Source organism: Thamnophis sirtalis, unplaced genomic scaffold (assembly GCF_051295495.1).
Source record: "Thamnophis sirtalis isolate CommonGarterSnake01/CBP01778 unplaced genomic scaffold, rThaSir2_p1.2 scaffold_6, whole genome shotgun sequence".
In the NCBI taxonomy this organism is placed as follows: Eukaryota; Metazoa; Chordata; class Lepidosauria; order Squamata; family Natricidae; genus Thamnophis; species Thamnophis sirtalis.
Window position 1 is genome coordinate 20,805,370 of NW_028261386.1, and position 18,113 is coordinate 20,823,482.

Below are 18,113 nucleotides of genomic sequence, written 5' to 3' on the forward strand. Positions count from 1 at the left end.
TTAGACTCCAAGGCCAATTTATTCAGAAATAAATTTATTAATTTATTGCCCATGATGAATCATAAATTGTTTCAGTCCTCTGCTCTAAAATCTTAGTAAAGGAAGTGATTCATAATATGAAAAAGCAACGCCATGTTGTTCCGTGCAGAAGCAATGAAGGCAGTGAAGTAATATGTTCTTCATTGCTTTCTCTATTTAAACAGACTGTGTGCTCAATCTGCTGTATCCTGAGACAATTCACATGTACTATAGCTGATGTCCTAGCTTCCTCATTGAGATTAGCCCTCTAGTAAATGGGACTGGCAGAACTCTCTAAGAGGGCAGTAAATGCTTAGGAACAATAAAGTCAATCAAGACTTCACAATATTGTAGAGGATGAAATGAAAAAAACCCAAATGCAGGAAATCATCCAGATTCATCAGGTTTTCTGGGTCTAAAATGATTACATAGTTCTACCCTATCATATCATAAAATACTCTTTTATAGTACTGGGACGCATTCATCAATAACACAAACTCAACTCACTCAGATTTGCTTATCCTTGCATTTCTAACAACCTCTCTCTTTTAGTCTGTGTGTCTGTGTGTGTTCCAACATAACTCTGGAACGCCTCAAGCAATTTCAACCAAACTTGGTACACAGATGACTTACTCTCTGGAAAAAAATACTATGGGGATAAGACACCCCTAACACCTCTGGGCTGTGTGTTCCATTAAAATACAATCTGTTGTGCCTTAAAATGTCTTCTACTGTACTGCTGTAAAATGGCTTCTATTGTACAGTGCAGTGGAGTTGCCATAGTAACGCCTTCACATTACTGCAGAAGGGGGCTCCCTCTGGTAAGGGGGAAAATGCAACATTAGAAATTACATTTGGTCTGGACATTTTCCCCCTATAAATAAATACCCGGACAACATCGGGTTATCAGCTAATGTTTAATAAATCACTACATTTCCCACAGCAAAGATGAGGAAATCTAAGTATTAGGTATGTTGGCCACCTTGAGTATAAAAATAATAAACAAACAAACAAATTCAGTGCACCTGTACAAACAGAAACAAAACACAACCACACACTATATGTGCACCTATATAAACAGAAACCACACACAACAGTATTTCCTTTTAGTTTTCCCCATTATAATCTCTTATAAATGGTATAATCTGGAATGATCTATTAGGTTTTTGTTCTATTCATTAATAACGGTCAGATTAATCCCTCCTTTCTTTAGTTTGGGGAAGTCAGAATTTCAGACTCAATTCACACTTCATCTTTTATTGTAGAGCTCCTTCAGAAGCACGCACATGCGCGCACACATGCACAATTTACCTTCCCAGATGGCAACAAGAGAGTTGGCTCACCTCTGTGCAGTCCCTGAAAACAGCAATGATACCACAAGATATAAACAAAATACACATCACAGCAAACGTATCAAATTCCTCACATATTTGTTATTTGGGATGAATAATCATTGCCCAAGGAAATCAGCTTGTTAGATGTGCTGCCAACCAAACAGTTAATTTCATATATCACAGTAAGGTGTAATATAGGCTCTCACAATATTTAATCTCTGTATATTGGGATCAAAATTTCCAGAATTCCCAAAGAACATTCCTAAATTGAGAAAGGCTGTTATAGAAATTGGTGTTTAGCCACTACAATGGTCTGTAACTTGGTGCTTTAATTCATATTGGATTATCACTACATTCAATCAACACAGTCAAAGACCATGCTAGAAGTGCCAGATGCTGAACACTGTATTCTAATAAATCTAAAGGGCATCTGGTTTGGGATTCCCGATCCTGCAACTTTACAATTAAGTATTCTATCAGAAAATTAGAATGATTAACAGCAGACATGAGCAACAACTTTTCTGGTATAAGTAAGATTCTTGCCAGCTCTTTACCACAGTTAGCACTGTAAATGAATACCTGCTTAGTTGCGAGAAATCAAGCCTTAGACAATAAAAAAAGGAGTGTGCAATTAACCATTGTACACTTATAGAAAAACTTTTATTTGCAGTTTCTTTATTTATAAATTTTATTTAGTTGTAGGTTTTTTGAATTAATCTCTAGGAAGGCAACATGTTTCTATAGTTTTTCTATGGTCTCTCACTAATTATTTCCTTTGCTCAAAGGCCGAAGAGCCAAAAAGTGAAGGTATTTAATACAAGAAAAATAAGTCGTGTAACTATAGCACAACGCTTCTGAATCAGGTTCCTCTTTTTAGCATAAATGCCATCAGGAGTTAGCATACTACCCTATGTACCAGGAGAATAGAAAGCATAAGGTGGATTTTGATTCATAATTAATTTTTTTTACACACAAACTCTGAAGAGTTTCTTATAAGGGGGGGAGGGCATAAGTTACATTAATTGTTATTCTGTAAAACGAAAGTAACTTCTACTACTACTCCCACTCTGTCTTTCCAAATCTGGTCTGCCAAAACTCATGACCAGCCACCTGGAAAATGTGACAAAGACACTCTCAACCTAAAACAGACTTAGAGCAAAGGTCTCGTGATAAACAATCCATCTTTTTATTTTTATCATTACCAGTTGTTTCTAGCCAGAAATAGGTCATCCACATACAGACTTGTATTCATTTGTGCTCTGGTTTACAAAATTCTCTTGTGTGGTTTGGCCTTGGCCTAACTTGCCCACCAAAGTTTGCTCTGAATTCGAAAAGCATACATTTCACCATTTTGGCAACTAATTTTCACAAGTAACATTATCAGCTATAGCATATGAAAGTTTATTAGTGTTCATTACATTGCCTATCTTTGTGGTATATATTCAGTACATATCAAAACAGTATCCAGTACTGATTTTCAAGAAATCATAGGCCTCGTTTTGAGCTTCTGAAGCAACAGCTGAATAGTTACAGTGCTGTTTCAGAATTGAACAACACAAGTATTATTTTTAATCAATAATTTCTAGCCACATCCATTAATGCCCACAAATAAATGTTGTGATTTTGTTGATGCTGTACTGTTAACCTTCTTAGATTAAAACCATTTTTAAAAATGGTCTCTTTAGTTACATCCATTTCTCCAGCCCCCTGATCTTTAATTTCATGCAATGAATTCACTGCACTAAGGAGTTAGAGATAGTCCTTGACTTACATCAGTCCATTTAATGACTGTTGGAAGTTACAACGGCACTAAAAAAAGGGACTTATGACCATTTTTCAAACTTATGACTATTGTAGCACCCCATAATTGTGTGATCAACATTCAGATGCTTGGCAACTGTCTTGCATTTATGACTGTTGCGGGGTCATGTGATCACATTTTGTGACCTTCTGACAAGCAAAGTCAAGGGAAGACAGGGTTACTCATTTAACAACTGCAATGATTCACTTAACTGTGGCAAGAAGTGGTAAAATGAAGCAAAATTCACTTAACAAATGTCTCACTTTGCAACAAAAATCTGGGACTCAGTTGTGGTCATGAGCCAAAGACTACTTGTACAAGCTTTCTCCCTCCAGCCTTTAAGAGTGTCTTAGGACTATTTGCTTTTTAAATTGTGTGTCTGTGTGTGTGGGGCAGAATCATGTGCTTTTAAAAAAAACAAACGCTCTTTGATCAAAAAGTTCCCTCCCCACCATATTTCTAGCCATGTTCCCCCTTTAGTTAGGAAGAGATGAGGTCTTTGTGGGTGACAGCCAGTCTCCAAAAATGACCCTGGCAAAACGCCCCTTCTCAAGAGGCAGGGAAGGATTGAAAGAGAGAAGCTGTTAATACTGAAACATTTTCATCCAAGCTCAATTTTTTCCCCTTTATGGTTTATGTCAAATTAAGTCCCCTTCTACTTAAAAATCCGTGTGAGTTTGTTACGCCATTTAAAGCCGAAAGTGTGCAAAAGTGGCTGAAAAGTTGGTAAAAAGTTCCAACCGCACCCTGATCCTTTCGGACCCCCTTGTGTCACCTACACACACACATGCACACCCCACTCCACTTCCCCCGGCAACTTTCCCTCCACTTCCATGCCACTTCCCCCGGCAACTGTTATCCCGCAGCCGGGTACCTGCCCTCTCTCGAAGGCGTCGCGCTCGGCAACATCCGCCGGGGCCCCACCGGCAGCAGCCCGCGCGGCCGCGCCACCTCCGCTGCTCAAGGCTGTTGCCGAGACCGGCGCCGAGAGCCGACGGCGGCCCCGCAAACTCTTGGCGAGCGGGTTGGAGCCGCGCCTGATGGAACTACTCGAGCGCTCCATCTCGGCGTGGAAGTAGGCCCGCTTTGCGCTCTGACAGGACTGGCAATGCCGATCCTCCCGTTGACTTTCAAAGGCTGCCAGTCACTGGGCCACGCCGCTCATTGGGCTTCGGGTCCAAAGAAGCGAACTTTCTGGACACGCCCCCTTCTCTCCCCCCCCCCCCGCTCGCTTTCCCGCTCCCGTATTCCCACCCCCCTCTTCCCTCCACCCTTCCCGCTACGCCTCGTCTCCAAGGAGGAATGCTGTCGCGAGACAGGCAGTGGTAGAGGAGCATCCGCTCGGATGGGATTGGCTGTTTACGACAGAATCTGCCTGGTTTTTGCACGTGCGCCAACTCTGCCCACTGAGAGAGCGCTTTAAATGCTGCGTGGTGGATGTGTTGCTTCCACAGATCCTTACCCGTGGCTCTTTTGAGATCTGGCTGTTGCGTTTGCATACCCCAAGCTTGGCATCTTTAAACTTGTGGACTTGAACTCCCAGAGCTGGCTGGAGAATTCTGGGAGTTGAAGTCCACAAGTCTTAAAGTTGCCAAGTTTGAAGAAATCTGACCTAAACGAACTTACTGTTTGTGTAACCTCCTTTCATGTTAGGTTAGGTTAGTTTATAGAATATACTGTGCCAAGAAAGATTATTATTCAGTGTATTCAATATTTTATTAAAAACTGTATTCAGAACTCAAGATTAAATATGTTGGGAATACAGTTAAGTGTTTGTTGTTCTTCAGCTTCTTGGATGAGAAGCGAAATGTTTTCAAAGGGGAAAAAAAGTGCAGTTTGGCTTTTGGGAAAGCACCTTTGGGACAACCCTGATCTGGATGATTGAAAATCTTCCTATTCAAAAAAAGTTGGAGTTCTCACATAAGCATATATGTCTTTTTAAAGAAGTGGAGATAGTAGCAGCTATAGTGACATTCAAACATTTGTGATGAGTACCTTTACTAACGAATTGCTCCATGTTCAAAATTATCACCAAGTTTGGAAGAATGGTTGCAAAAGTTGATGGAATTGACTGAAATGGCAAAAAATGAGTATTTTGATTAAAGAAAAATCGCTTCTGAACTTTGTGCTGGAAGTGGAAAAGAATGGAACTTTGACTTTGGGTTTAGACATGGCTAGTTTATATTATTATGAAAAAACAAAAAGTTATGATTTGATCTTAATGCCTTATTTTACTGCAACAGTCAGAAGTCAATGTTTCCTTCCCCCCTACCCTTCCTCATTTCTCTTTCCCCTTCTCCTCCCTACCATTCTCCTATTTACTTTTGTGTTTGGTAACTTATTTTTTCTTACAACTCAATAAAAATGTTAATCATCACCAAGTTAAAAGGATGTGTAATGCAAGATAGTTTCAAAAATGCCAAAGTGTTCTAAGAGGCAAGAGAACTACTGGTGTCATTGTCTTGCAGAATTGGGAGACTTGTAATCAGAGATGAGATGGGGATCAGATTAGTTTAGGTGAGTTATCTATATACAGTTAAAATTTTCCTGTCCGTTTGTAACCTTCAATCAGGCAAAACCCGTGGATTGAAATTTCAAAGATCTTCAGATCACTTTTTATCCACAAACTTGTAGCTGTTGCAGTATCCCTGCAGTTACTTGATTGTGATTTCCAACACTCCCTTGCCCCCATTGATTGATTGATTGATTGATTGATTGATTACATTTGTATGCTGCCCTTCCCCCCCCCCAGGGGGACTCAGGGCGGCTCACAATTCAATCAGGGAAGGGGTACAGACAAGGGAATAAAAAAAGACAAGACATAACAATACAAAATTTAAAAAACACACAACAACCATACCATTCGAGAAGGGGGGCAAAAACTCTTTAGCCCCAGGCCTGTCAGAACAGCCAGGTTTTAAGGGCTTTGCGGAAGGCCTGGAGGGTGGTGAGGAGCAAAAGGCAATGAGGAAGCCCAAAGGAAATTAAAAGTAGCTCCTGTTCCCATTGTATTTTTACTTGTCTGTGGGCATTCTGATTATCAGTTTAGGTAAGGAAATATCTCTGAAAAATGATCCAACAAGGCACAATTATCTAATTTCTTACTATTTTTTTCCTAATTTTAGTCTGGGAGTGATATTATCTGAAGTTTATCTACATCTGAAAAGTTGCAGCCAGTATTCACACCGTGTCTTATTTGCACAACATATTACTGTAAGTATGGTTCATCTGACCACGGAGTACTAATTTGCACAGCACGTGTAGTAGAATCAGACTAACTACACAGACGGGATCTACAACATGTAAACTAAATTGTTTGTGCTTCAATATGCCACGTAAGCACTTTTTTGTTGTGACCTGTTTCTTAAAGATTAGGTGTTGGCCCTCATTCAAGCTGTCAGCTAGAAAAAGTGATCCTTGAAAATTATTATCCCCAAGGCATATTTTGCAAGCCAGTTGCATAATAAATAGGCGGAAGTGGCTGCATCTCAACCTTCACCATTACAAATCTCTTTTCTTTCTTCTGGGGTTAGAATATAATGGAGGTATGCTTTGAATATGATAGCCCAGCAGGGGTGGGTTTCAAAATTTTTTTGAACCTACTCTGTGGGTGTGGCCTCCTTTGTGGGAGTGGCTTGCCGGCCATGTGACCTGGTGGGAGTGGCTTGCCGGCCATGTGTTTTCTTTCTTTCTTTCTTTCTCTCTCTCTCTCTCTCTCTCTCTCTCTCTCTCTCTCTCTTTCCTTCCTTTTGTCTCTGTCCATTTTTCCTTTTTTTCTTTCATCTCTCTCTCACTTTTTCTTTCTTTTTTCTTTTTTTCTTTTTTCTTTCTCTCTCTCTCTCTCCCTCCCTCCCTCCCTCCCTCTCTCGCTCTCTCTCGCGCTCTCTCTCTCTCTCTCTCTCTCTCTCTGTGGTGGGTTTCAAAATTTTTTGGAACCTCTTCTGTAGGTGTGGCCTGCTTTCTGGTGGAACCTCTTCTAACCGGTTCGGTAGATTTGACAAACCGGTTCTACCGAACTGGTGCGAACTGGTAGGAACCCACCTCTGTAGCCCATCATTATAATCGGAGTCTTCAGAACTAGATCATAGTTGGGGAAGCAGCTTTCACTTTTGAGAAAAGGGAAATATGAATATATCCACAACATAGAAGCAATGTTGCCTATTACTATTATGCATAATTACATTATATGGAAAAATCTGATCTTTTTCTCCAGAGTAGATAGGAAAAGAGGAAGAGGAGGAAAACAATGAGCACCATGAGGATAGAAATGGATTATCTGTGACACTTAAGTGGCAAGAAAAAGCCAAGGCTTTTTCTAAGCAGATCATGCAAACCAGATTGCAGCATCTTGTAAAAAATTGCTAATGATCCTATTGCTAAACAACCAGTTAAATTATACTCTGCATTGGGGTGGGAGGCTGAACAGGCTCCCGCTTAGGAAAATCATCTTGATTTGACTTCCTGAGGTAATTAATGGTGCTGCCATGGGGATTCTCAATCATCCAGGTCATGGTTGTCCCAAAGGTACTTTTCAAAAGGCAACTGCCCTTTATTGGTTTTGTTTTCTCTTGAAAATGTTTCACTTCTCCTCTAAGAAGTTTCTTCAGAACTGTTCTGAAGAAGCTTCTTGGATGAGAATGAAATATTTTCAGGAGACAAAAAAACCCAAGAAAGTCCAGTTGCCTTTTGAAAAACATGTTTGGGTTAATAGTACTCCTGCACTATTTTTCCACTGCAGCTGAAGGCAGCAGACTTGGAAGTCCAGTTTCATCTATGTGGTTAGAAAGCAGGAAACTATGAGTTCAAGTTCTGCTTTAACCATGAAAACTAGCTGGATGAGATTGGGCCATCGTGGTCTCTCAGTGCAACTCACCTCACAGGGCTGTTGTGGGGAAAATAGGAGGAATGTGTGTTCAATATGTTTACTGCCTTGAGTTATTTGTAAAAATAATAAGGGCAGGATATAAATAAATAAGCAAGATAGGATTTCTTCTCCAGCACAATTCTGTTTCCTTCTGGAATTTGCATCTGCTTCACTACTTCACTGTGTTTTATGGTAGGGCTAGCTAGCCCCAATTGGGAGATAGCATCTCCAACCAATACATTTTTCCACTGCCACGTAAATTAAATCTCCCAATCTGGTATTGATGGGAAGGTTTCTTTGTGCCAGACCAATTGGTGCTGCTCTTAGCTTATATCTTAATACAGGTAGTCCTTGACTTGCAAAAGTTCATTTAGTGACCATTCAAAGTTACAACGGCACTGGAAAAAAGTGTCTTATGACCGTTTTTCACACTTACGACTTTCCAGCATCCCCATGATCATGTGATCAAAATTCAGATGTTTGGCAACTGGTTCATTTTTATGGCTGTTGCTGTGTCTCAAGATTTCGTGATACCTTTTGCCACCTTTTGATAAGCAAACTCAATGTGGAAGCCGTATCTGCTTAACAACCGGGTTACTAACTTATCAACTGCAATGATTCACTTAACAACAGAGGCAAGAAAGGTTGTAAAATGGGGCAAAATTCACTTAACAAATGTCTCACTTAACAACAGAAATGTTGGTTAAGTCTGGTTGTAAGTCGAGAACTACCTGAAAATAGTGTTGCTTTTTAATTATATTCTATATTATCTCTATATATTATATATTATATATTATCTATAATTATATTTAACTATATTCTCTCCATAACTAATAAATATATTTGTTACTTTAGTTTAGATTTTATTGGGATATTTGGTGTATTTCTTTGCAGTATACTCTTTGGAATCTTTTTGCATAATCAACATTTGGAATTGGCAGCTGCTTTTAAAAAGAAAGAAAACATAGCTATGTTAGTCTTCTTTGATGTGTGGAGGTTTAATAACATGTATTGTGGTTTTGTATGTGGCATTAGGATGAGTAGAAGCAAGCTGGCAGTGTGAGGTGACCTTGGAGGAAAAAGAGACAGATAACTGAAACCAGACTGTTGTTTTTTCTTTGGTGTGAAGGGAGGCAGTATATATGCTGTTATAGTACAGGGTGTTGGTATCTGTGATTAGGACAGTAATAGAATCCTGTTGACTGAGAGAAGCTTTTCTCAACCTCAGCAAGTTTAAGATTAGAGCTGAAGTCCACACATCTTAACATCTTAAACATGCTGAGACTGAGGAGCATTTGGTTTGGGGCAAGGGTCCTCAGACTACAGTTTGCAGGAGATACAGCCCGCCAAAGCCAAATCCAGTCTGCGCGGGACCCCAAGGCAGCCCCGCCCACATTGCCCCACCTACACACTGGCCCCCATCTGCCTTCTGGAGGTCGGAAAGGCCAAAAACAGGACATCTGGAAGCCAGGAAACGGGCCTGGTGTTGGGCAACAGAGATGTATTGGAGGCCAGGGAGGCCAAAAACGGGACACGCAGAGGTCTGGGGGGGGGGGCAGAAATGAGGCTGTTTTTGACCTCCTCAGCCTCCAGAGAGAGAGAGAGAGAGAGAGGGAGGGAGGGAGGGAGAGAAAAAAACAGAAGTACTTCATACACATCCTAAGGCAGCTACATCCCTTCACTAATCTCCTTTCCACCCCAGGAGCAAAACAAATTGAAGTTTAATTTCTGTGTATTGTTTGGACTGCTAAATTGGCCACGTCCACCATCACATGACCACCCAGCTGGTCCAGCCCCCAACAGTTTGAGGGACCGCGAATTGGCCCCCTGTTTTAAAAGTTTGAGGAGCCCTGGTTTAGGGGAATATAGAGGCACTGGACTGTAGTAAGAAGATCCCATAAGTTGTGGGGAGCAGAGGTTCTTTTTGTGCCTTCAAGTCAGCGATGACTCCTCATACTACCTGGCCAAATAGTTGTAGTTTTATTGGCAAGACGCAATGGATGAAAAGTAATCAAGGAGAAAACAACTTAGACCTAAGGATAAATTTCCTGACAAAACAATTAATCAGTGGAACGACTTGCCTCCAGGAGTTGTGAGTCCTCTAACAATGGAGGTTTTAAGAAGAGATTGGACAACCATTTGTCTGAAATGGTATAGGTTTCCTGTAACAGCACATCCAAATTTTCCATTTTTTTCAGAAGTGGTTTGCCATTGCCTGCTTTCTAGGGCTGAGAGTGAGTGTCTGGTACAAGGTTATACCCAGTTGATTTTGTCCCTAAGGTAGGACTAGAACTCTCAGTCTCCCAGTTTCTAAACTGGTGTCTTAATCACTGCACCAAACTGCTCTCGTTCCATAGTATCAAGAGATGCTGTGTTCTAGTTGTATGGCTTACAATATTTCCTTTATCATGCCTATGTAAAAAAACCAAGGTATATAACCTATAATCCTGTTTATTCAGTTCTCTTTTGCATTCTTTTTGTGTGGGAGCCCAATTGTCACTTTAGTTGTGTGTGCTGGTAAAAAGTATTTTCTTTCATCTGCCTCCAATCTCTTTGTCTCCTTATTTAGGTGGAAATTTTACCACTACAAATCCTTGATAAGCTATTTGGAAATGACATCTTAAATCTTATAAACTGGCAAAGTCTCTATTATTTCTTATAGGTCATGTTGGCTGGCTGACCAACTGCACTCAATGTGTAGTCCTCAATGAAACTGCATCTACATGGAGGGAAGTATGCAGCTCTGTTTTAGGCCCAGTACTTTTCAACATCTTCATCAATGATTTAGAGGAAATAAATGGGGAACTCATCAAATTTTCAGATGACACCAAGCTGGCAGGAATAGCCAACACTCCAGAAGACAGGCTTAAGATACGGAAGGATCTTAACAAACTTGAACATTGGGAACTATCTAATAAAATGAAATTCAATGGTGAAAAGAGTAAGGTTCTACATTTAGGCAAGAAGAACGAAATGCACAGGTACAGTATAGGTGGTACCTTGCTCAACAGTAGTAACTATGAAAGGGATCTTGGAGTCATAGTGGACAACCATTTAAATATGAGCCAGCAGTGTGCAGCAGCTGCCAAAAAAGCCAACACAGTTCTAGGCTACATAAACAGAGGGATAGAATCAAAATCACGTGAAGTGCTGATACCACTTTATAATGCCTTGGTAAGGCCACACTTGGAATACTGCATTTAGTTTTGGTCGCCACCATGTAGAAAAGATGTGGAGACTCTAAAAAGAGTGCAGAGAAGAACAACAAAGATGATTATGGTAGGGGACTGGAGGCAAAAACATATGAAGAACAGTTGCAGGAACTGGGTATGTCTAGTTTAATTAAAAGAAGGACTAGGGGAGACATGTTGGCAGTATTCCAATATCTCAGGAGTTGCCACAAAGAAGAGGGAGTCAAACTATTTTCCAAGGCACCTGAGGGTAAAACAAGAAGCAATGGGTGGAAACTAATCAAGGAGAGAAGCAACTTAGAACTAAGAAATTTCCTGACAGTTAGAACAATTAATCAGTGGAACAACTTGCCTCCAGAAGTTGTGAATGCCCCAACACTGGAAGTCTTTAAGAAGATGTTGGATAGGCATTTGTCTGAAATAGTATAGGGTTTCCTGCCTAGGCAGGGGGTTGGACTAGAAGACCTCCAAGGTCCCTTCCAACTTTGCTATTGTATCGTATTGTATTGTATTGTATCGTATCGTATCGTATCGTATCGTATCGTATCGTATCGTATCGTATCGTATCGTATCGTATCGCATTGCATTGCATTGTATGTCTTCCCAATTAGCAGCTGTGGCTCCTTTTGCTGAAGGAGGTAAAGCTAATAGCTGTGATAATGTATCTGGAGAAAGGAGCACTTACCATAGTCTTGAAACTAATGTTTGTTTGTTTTTTGGAAGCCAAGGAATGACAGACCATTTCTGAATTCTTGCGTGGACTTGTCCAGGCAGTCAACCAGGAGTCAGTACTGATATGAGGCATTGTCCCTGCTCCCCCTAAAGAAAGCTGAGTTTAATCAGGTCAAAACTAGTATTTATTAAGTAATACCAGCATTGCCTAGGTATTTATTTATAGGGGGAAAATGTTGGGACCAAATGTAATTTTTAATGTTGGATTTTCCCCCTTACCAGAGGGAGCCCCCTTGTGAATTACTGTGAAGCAGTTACCATGGCACCTCCACTGCACTGCACAGTAGAAGCCATTTTTTGGCAGAAGAGTAGAAGTCATTTTAAGGCACAACAGACCGTATCTACAGAACACCCTCCCCCGAAGGGTCTTAGGAGTGTCTTACCCCTACAGAATTTGTTTCCAGAGAGTAAGTCATCTGTATACCAAGTTTGACTGAATTTGCTTGATGTGTTCCACAGTTATGCTGGAACATACACACAGCCGTTTTGTATATATAGATTGGAGCCTCAAACCTTTCTAATCACCTGTGATGGAAAATTTTCTTCTGCAGGTGAAAAAAATGAGCTTTGCAACCAAAAAAAGAGAAAGATTTCCTCCTCATTTTCCCATATCTTCTATGAACAAATCAACCCATAATCGCTATTGCTAGAATTTATAAGTATGTTACAAATAGTTATTAACTAATAAATACAGTGACTCTCTGCAGTTATTGTTGAACTACTCTTTTGGGTATCCAAACTCACCTGAATTAATATTGCTTATGTACTATGTGGAAAGCAGCGTGCACCTAGCACAGGACAAAACTGATCCCAAGGTCTTCTTCTCAGTACAGGTCATCTCAGCAAAGATGCCTCTATGCTCAAGGGCACTCAACTTACCTGCATGGTGCTTCCACTTCTCCTCATCTTGTCTATTCCCTTGTCTTTAATTTGTTTGTTGGAAAGTTGCCTTTTTCATGTGGGGCTAATGGAATTAATAATGCAGCCACAGCTGGCATCACACAAAAGTAGATGTTGAATAATTCAAATCATAGAAAGTACCAGAGAAATGAGGGAAAACAGGGCTAGGAAGTCTGTTTGAGATCCTATCTTAGTTTTCCAAAAGCAGGGACTTGTGTTGCCAAGCCATCCCCCTTTTAGACAGAACAGCTCTGTCTTTTTCTCATTTCAGTCCCTCAAAGTCTATGAGGTCTTCATTTCACCTTCATTCTTGCCTGCAGTGGCACCGCTATTTTGAAATGGTTTTTTCCTTAATATTTAGAAGACATATAATAATTATGCCCCCTTGTTGAATGGTTTTTTCCACCATAGTTTTTTTTAAATTCAGGTTTAATATGAAAAAGTTTTCAATTGGTTTCCATTTCACTATTTTAATGTCCTTTGAATGCAGCAGAAGGTTTTCTTTTTTTCCCTTTTTTTTTCCTATTTTTATTTATATGCCGCCCTTTTCCCTGGGGGGACTCAGGGCGGCTTACAACTCGAGGGGGGGGGGAAACAAACATTTAACACATAAGAACAATACATAATTAAAAAGCACAACATTCATACCATTCGGGTGGGTTACAGTCTTTAGCCCCAGGCCTGACGGGATAGCCAGATTTTAAGGGCTGTGCGGAAGGTCTGGAGGGTGGTGAGGGTACGAATCTCCACGGGGAGATCATTCCAAAGGGTCGGAGCTACTACCGAGAAGGCTCTCCTCCGCGTGGTTGCCAGGCGACACTGACCGGCAGATGGAACTCGGAGGAGGCCTAATCTATGTGATCTAATTGGTCGCATGGAGGTAATTGGCAGTAGGCGGTCTCTCAAGTACCCAGATCCACTACCATGAAGGGCTTTATGGGTGACAAGTAGCACCTTGAAGCATACCCGGAGATCGACAGGTAGCCAGTGCAGCTCGCGGAGGATAGGTGTTATGTGGGCGAACCGAGGTGCACCCACAATCGCTCGCGCGGCCGCATTCTGGACTAGCTGAAGTCGCCGGAAACTCTTCAAGGGCAGCCCCATGTAGAGCACATTGCAGTACTCCAGCCTAGAGGTCACAAGGACACGAGTGACTGTTGTGAGGGCCTCCCGGTTCAGGTAGGGGCGCAACTGGTACACCAGGCGAACCTGGGCAAATGCCCCCCTGGTCACAGCTGACAAATGGTGGTCAAAAGTCAGCTGTGGGTCCAGGAGGACTCCCAAGTTGCGGACCCTGTTTGTTTTCTGTTGCTTGGAATATGTTTTCTCATTAGAAAATGGCCTTAAGATATATAAAATAGAGAGACAGGAACTCACGTCGCAATGACACGACGTGTGATCTCGGAGCTCCGAGATCGCAGTCAATACTTTTGCCACTGGATGGTCCTTTTGGACCTAAACTGTCTCAAAAAGACAGTGACAGGGAAGAGTATGTCTTGCTTATCTCAGGGACACCACAAAGTCCCTGATTGATCCAAGACAATCTCTTCTTGTCGGCGACAGAAGCGCAGCCAAAAGCTGCTGAAGTTGGGGCAGCTCCGGAACAGGAGGAAAGCGGAAAGAGAAAGTGTCCATCTGGTGAGGAAATCTTATTGTTATAAAAGAGACTCCCCCCCAAAAAAAATTAAAGCTAATTTAAATTTGAAAACAGAAGAAAATAAGTGGTGAAATTAAGCTGCATTGGACAGTGTGTTATCATTTTTTATTTTTATTTTATGGATGGAATTTTTGCAAATATTCCCTATTTTTTAAAGTGAACAGATTAGTTTTTCTTCTACTTCTTTTTTTACCTATAGTCTAAAATCTTTTTCTTTATTTTTATAATACTGGTTTGGATGGTTTTTTTCCCTATTTTACTTTACTTAAGAATTTTGTTTCTTTTAAGCCTAGAATATAAAGAAGATATAAAAGGAATACAAAGAGGGTTGTATTATCAGAAGGAAAGGAAATAACACTGCCATTTGGAGGCTGGAGGCTTGAGTCCTGGAAACATTGCTCTTTCTTTTTTCGCTTTGATCATTTTGACATTGCACTTCAAGGTTCTTCAGCTTGTTTATAGAGAATGATAAGAAGAGCATGGGTTGTTTATACAGTTGCTCCTTGGGAGCTTCATTGGCAGCTGGAGAGAAGTGAAAACAAAGCCTTGTTTTGAAAGGTTATAAATGAACGTGTCAAATCTAATAAAAAGTTTTGAATGCTAGAGTGGCAGTTATTACCAGTTGGAAGAATGGCACAACATTAAAAAGAAACCTTAACATTGCAAAAGATTATGTTTGAAATTCAAAAATTATTAGAAGTAACAGAGAAAATTGAGAAGAGATTAGAAAACATAGATGGTAAAACAGTAAAATTTGATGGAAAAATTGAAGATGTTCATCAAATGGAAAAAGTGGAGGTTAGATTCCTAAAAACTGAAGGGAAAAATGAACAAAGAGACAAGATAATTGTTGATACCAACAGTGAACTGAACATGGTTGGAAATGGAAAGAGTGGAAAGGGGAGATAGATGGACAGGAGCTCTACCCCAGATTTCAAGGTATAGAAGAAGAAAAAAAGAGAAGAATTGATGGATCTAAGGAGAGAAATTTTGTCAGAAGCACTATTGATAACCAAAGATAAAATGATTAAAGAAGCAGATGGAGGGTTTCGAGATTATATAAGATATGTAACAAGTGACAAGTTGCAAAGAGAAGTTTATACAAATCTTATTAAGGAAACAACCAAAAGACTAATCCCACAAATGGCAAAAGACATAAGACTGCACTATTAATGGAAAGACACAGGTTGATATACTGTACGAAAGCTTATAATAAAAAATTAGTCAAATTTAGTTAAATTTAGAGCATTATGTAAAAATGAAGTGATAATGGATATAGTTAGATAAATAATTGATAATGATAACAATGTATACATATGTATTGGTTTGATAAGAGGAAATTTGATATAAATTGCAAATGGTGACTATGAAAGGAAGTTCAGAAATTCTGTTATGTATGAAAGCTTATAATAAAAAATTAAGTCAAATTTAGTTAAAAATAATGTATGTATGTATGTATGTATGTATGTATGTATGTATGTATATATATACACATATACATATATATATGTATATGTATTTAGTGTCAGCACAAATACAACACACACACACACACAGGCGTGCGCACACACACACACACACATATATATATGTGTGTGCGTGTGTTGTGACTCAGCAGTTCTGCTGTGAGTTCTTTTGGGATCAAGATTCATTATGCAGCTGGGGGCGGGTTAGAGGCAAGTTTGGAGGACAGATGCTGCCATGCCCTAGTCGCTGGAGTGATTGTTCCTTCGTGTGTTCCGTGTTTGGTACAGCATTGCTTGATGATTAATCGTTATTTATGCTTGTTACACTTGGATAAGTGCTTTGGTGTTTCATGTAAACGTGATCCGTCGAGACGGTGGAAGAACTGCAGTGTTTGTAAGAGCTTTTGTTTTGAATTCTTGTCGGAGACTGGTATTTGTGTTATTTCTGGGCTCGAAGCCAGTTTGAACTGTGAACTGATAAAGAAAAGTTCCTTTTAAGTTGCCTGCCTGCGTTTGTTCACGAGCTGGGAAGGGAGGGACAGAATATATGTATGTATGTATGTGTGTGTGTGTGTGTGTGTGTATACATACATACATACATACATACATACATACATACATACATACATACATATATATATATATATATATATATATATATATATATAATACTCGTTTGATAAAAGGAAATTGGATATAAATTGTAAACTGATTAAGAAAGGAGGCCTAGAAACTTTGTTATTAAATATAATCATTTTTTTATTTAGAACATGTCATAAAGATGTAATGTTACCGGATGATAATGGAAACAGTTAACGGAATGCCATTATGTGGTTTTTCTTTAAATTTTGGAATATTTTATATAAAAGGATGTAAAAACAATTATAGTCAAATGAAGGTTGAGGTATGATGATAGTAATATGTTCTGAACCCCCCCCCCCCCCAGCCATGTGAATCACCCAGACACAGGCTTGGCTGTTTGCCACTCTTTAATCACAACTTTATCAACTCTTTTGGCTGAAGGCCCAGACAAGACTCACATGCAAGACTAGTTGGCAGCAACCCAAAATCCAACAGGCACAGATACAAGACAGACAGAGTACTCCAATACTGTTTCAAACGGTTGTGTCTTGCAAATGACCCCTCTCCACTTCTTCACTTATATACTCTCTTGGGAGGGGCCAAGCCACAGCCACCTGGGCTTAATTATTGTCTCTGTGTCTGCCGCTGCAGCTGCTGCTTCTTCTGTTTCTCCACCCTTCTTTGTCTTGCGTCAGGAACAAACGGCCTTGAATCCTCCCCACTGCTCCATGCCTCAGGCGCCTCCTGGTGGCCGGCCAGCCTCTCTGGTCCCTGCTCTGAGTCTGAACCCTGCCCAGGGTCCTCCACATCTTCCCTGGCAGACTCATATGGTTTCTCACTATCTGAGTCCATCAGCAACTCAACCAGATCCTGCTGGGCCACAACAGTAATATATATAAATATATTTGATTTAAAATATATAACTTGATATGAATTGTAGGTGATCTGTGGAAGGGATGCCCAAAAGTTTTTTGTAACCAATTGACATACTTTCTACAATTTGTAATGGAAGATGGTTTTGTGGTGTTTTTTTCTGTTTTGTTTGTCTGTGTTTATTCAAAAATAAAAAAAATTCTTATATATATATTAAAAAAAGATATATAAAATAAACAGCAATTTAGTATCAGGACTGGAGAGAGATAATCATTTGCAACCTGCTCCTGATTAAAACAAGAGCCAGAGTGACTTAAAATAGAATAATGAATAAAACATCACGCAACATGTGCCATTTATAAATGGCAATTCTTAGGTGACTTGTAAGGCAGAAGATCAATCCAGTTGCTCAGCAATTTAGAGATTGCTGCTTTGGCAACTTCGGGCGGAATATGAAACATAGCTCTCAGGGGTTTCCACATTCTCTGAAAATGCAAACTGTCTCATTCTTAGGAGAAGGAGGGGAAATGAATAGCAAAATGAGTAATCAGAAGGAGTGATACCCAGACATAACATCAGTTTCTACTGCCATCTAATGGGGGCAACTGACCTTCACAAGGACTTTTCAAAAGATAGAGTTGTACAGAAAATAACTATTAAGCTAGTGATTGTGACTAATTCATGGAGATCCTTGC

General features: G+C 40.0%; 1 protein-coding gene and 1 long non-coding RNA gene across 5 annotated transcripts in view; one reads left to right on the plus strand and one right to left on the minus strand.

The window, feature by feature from the left end:
- The window catches only part of HIP1 (huntingtin interacting protein 1), a 62,383-nt gene extending 58,073 nt beyond the window's left edge, over nucleotides 1-4,310 (minus strand). For both annotated transcript variants that reach the window (XM_087717342.1, XM_087717341.1), the window contains exon 1: nucleotides 4,028-4,310. In XM_087717342.1, coding sequence (XP_087573468.1) covers nucleotides 4,028-4,216 — 189 coding nt within the window. In that variant the 5' untranslated portion in view covers nucleotides 4,217-4,310. The remainder of the gene's footprint in view (nucleotides 1-4,027) is intronic.
- A 1,125-nt stretch (nucleotides 4,311-5,435) lies between these two features.
- On the plus strand, nucleotides 5,436-12,595 carry LOC148044886 (uncharacterized). Of its 3 annotated transcripts, XR_015697123.1 has the most exons (6): nucleotides 5,436-5,670; nucleotides 6,279-6,366; nucleotides 10,680-10,998; nucleotides 11,937-12,051; nucleotides 12,163-12,347; nucleotides 12,492-12,595. It is a non-coding gene; the product is annotated as an uncharacterized LOC148044886 (long non-coding RNA). The 3 variants fall into 3 exon arrangements; XR_015697122.1 differs by having other exon boundaries at nucleotides 11,937-12,347; XR_015697124.1 differs by lacking the exon at nucleotides 11,937-12,051.
- The last annotated feature ends 5,518 nt before the right edge of the window (nucleotides 12,596-18,113 follow it).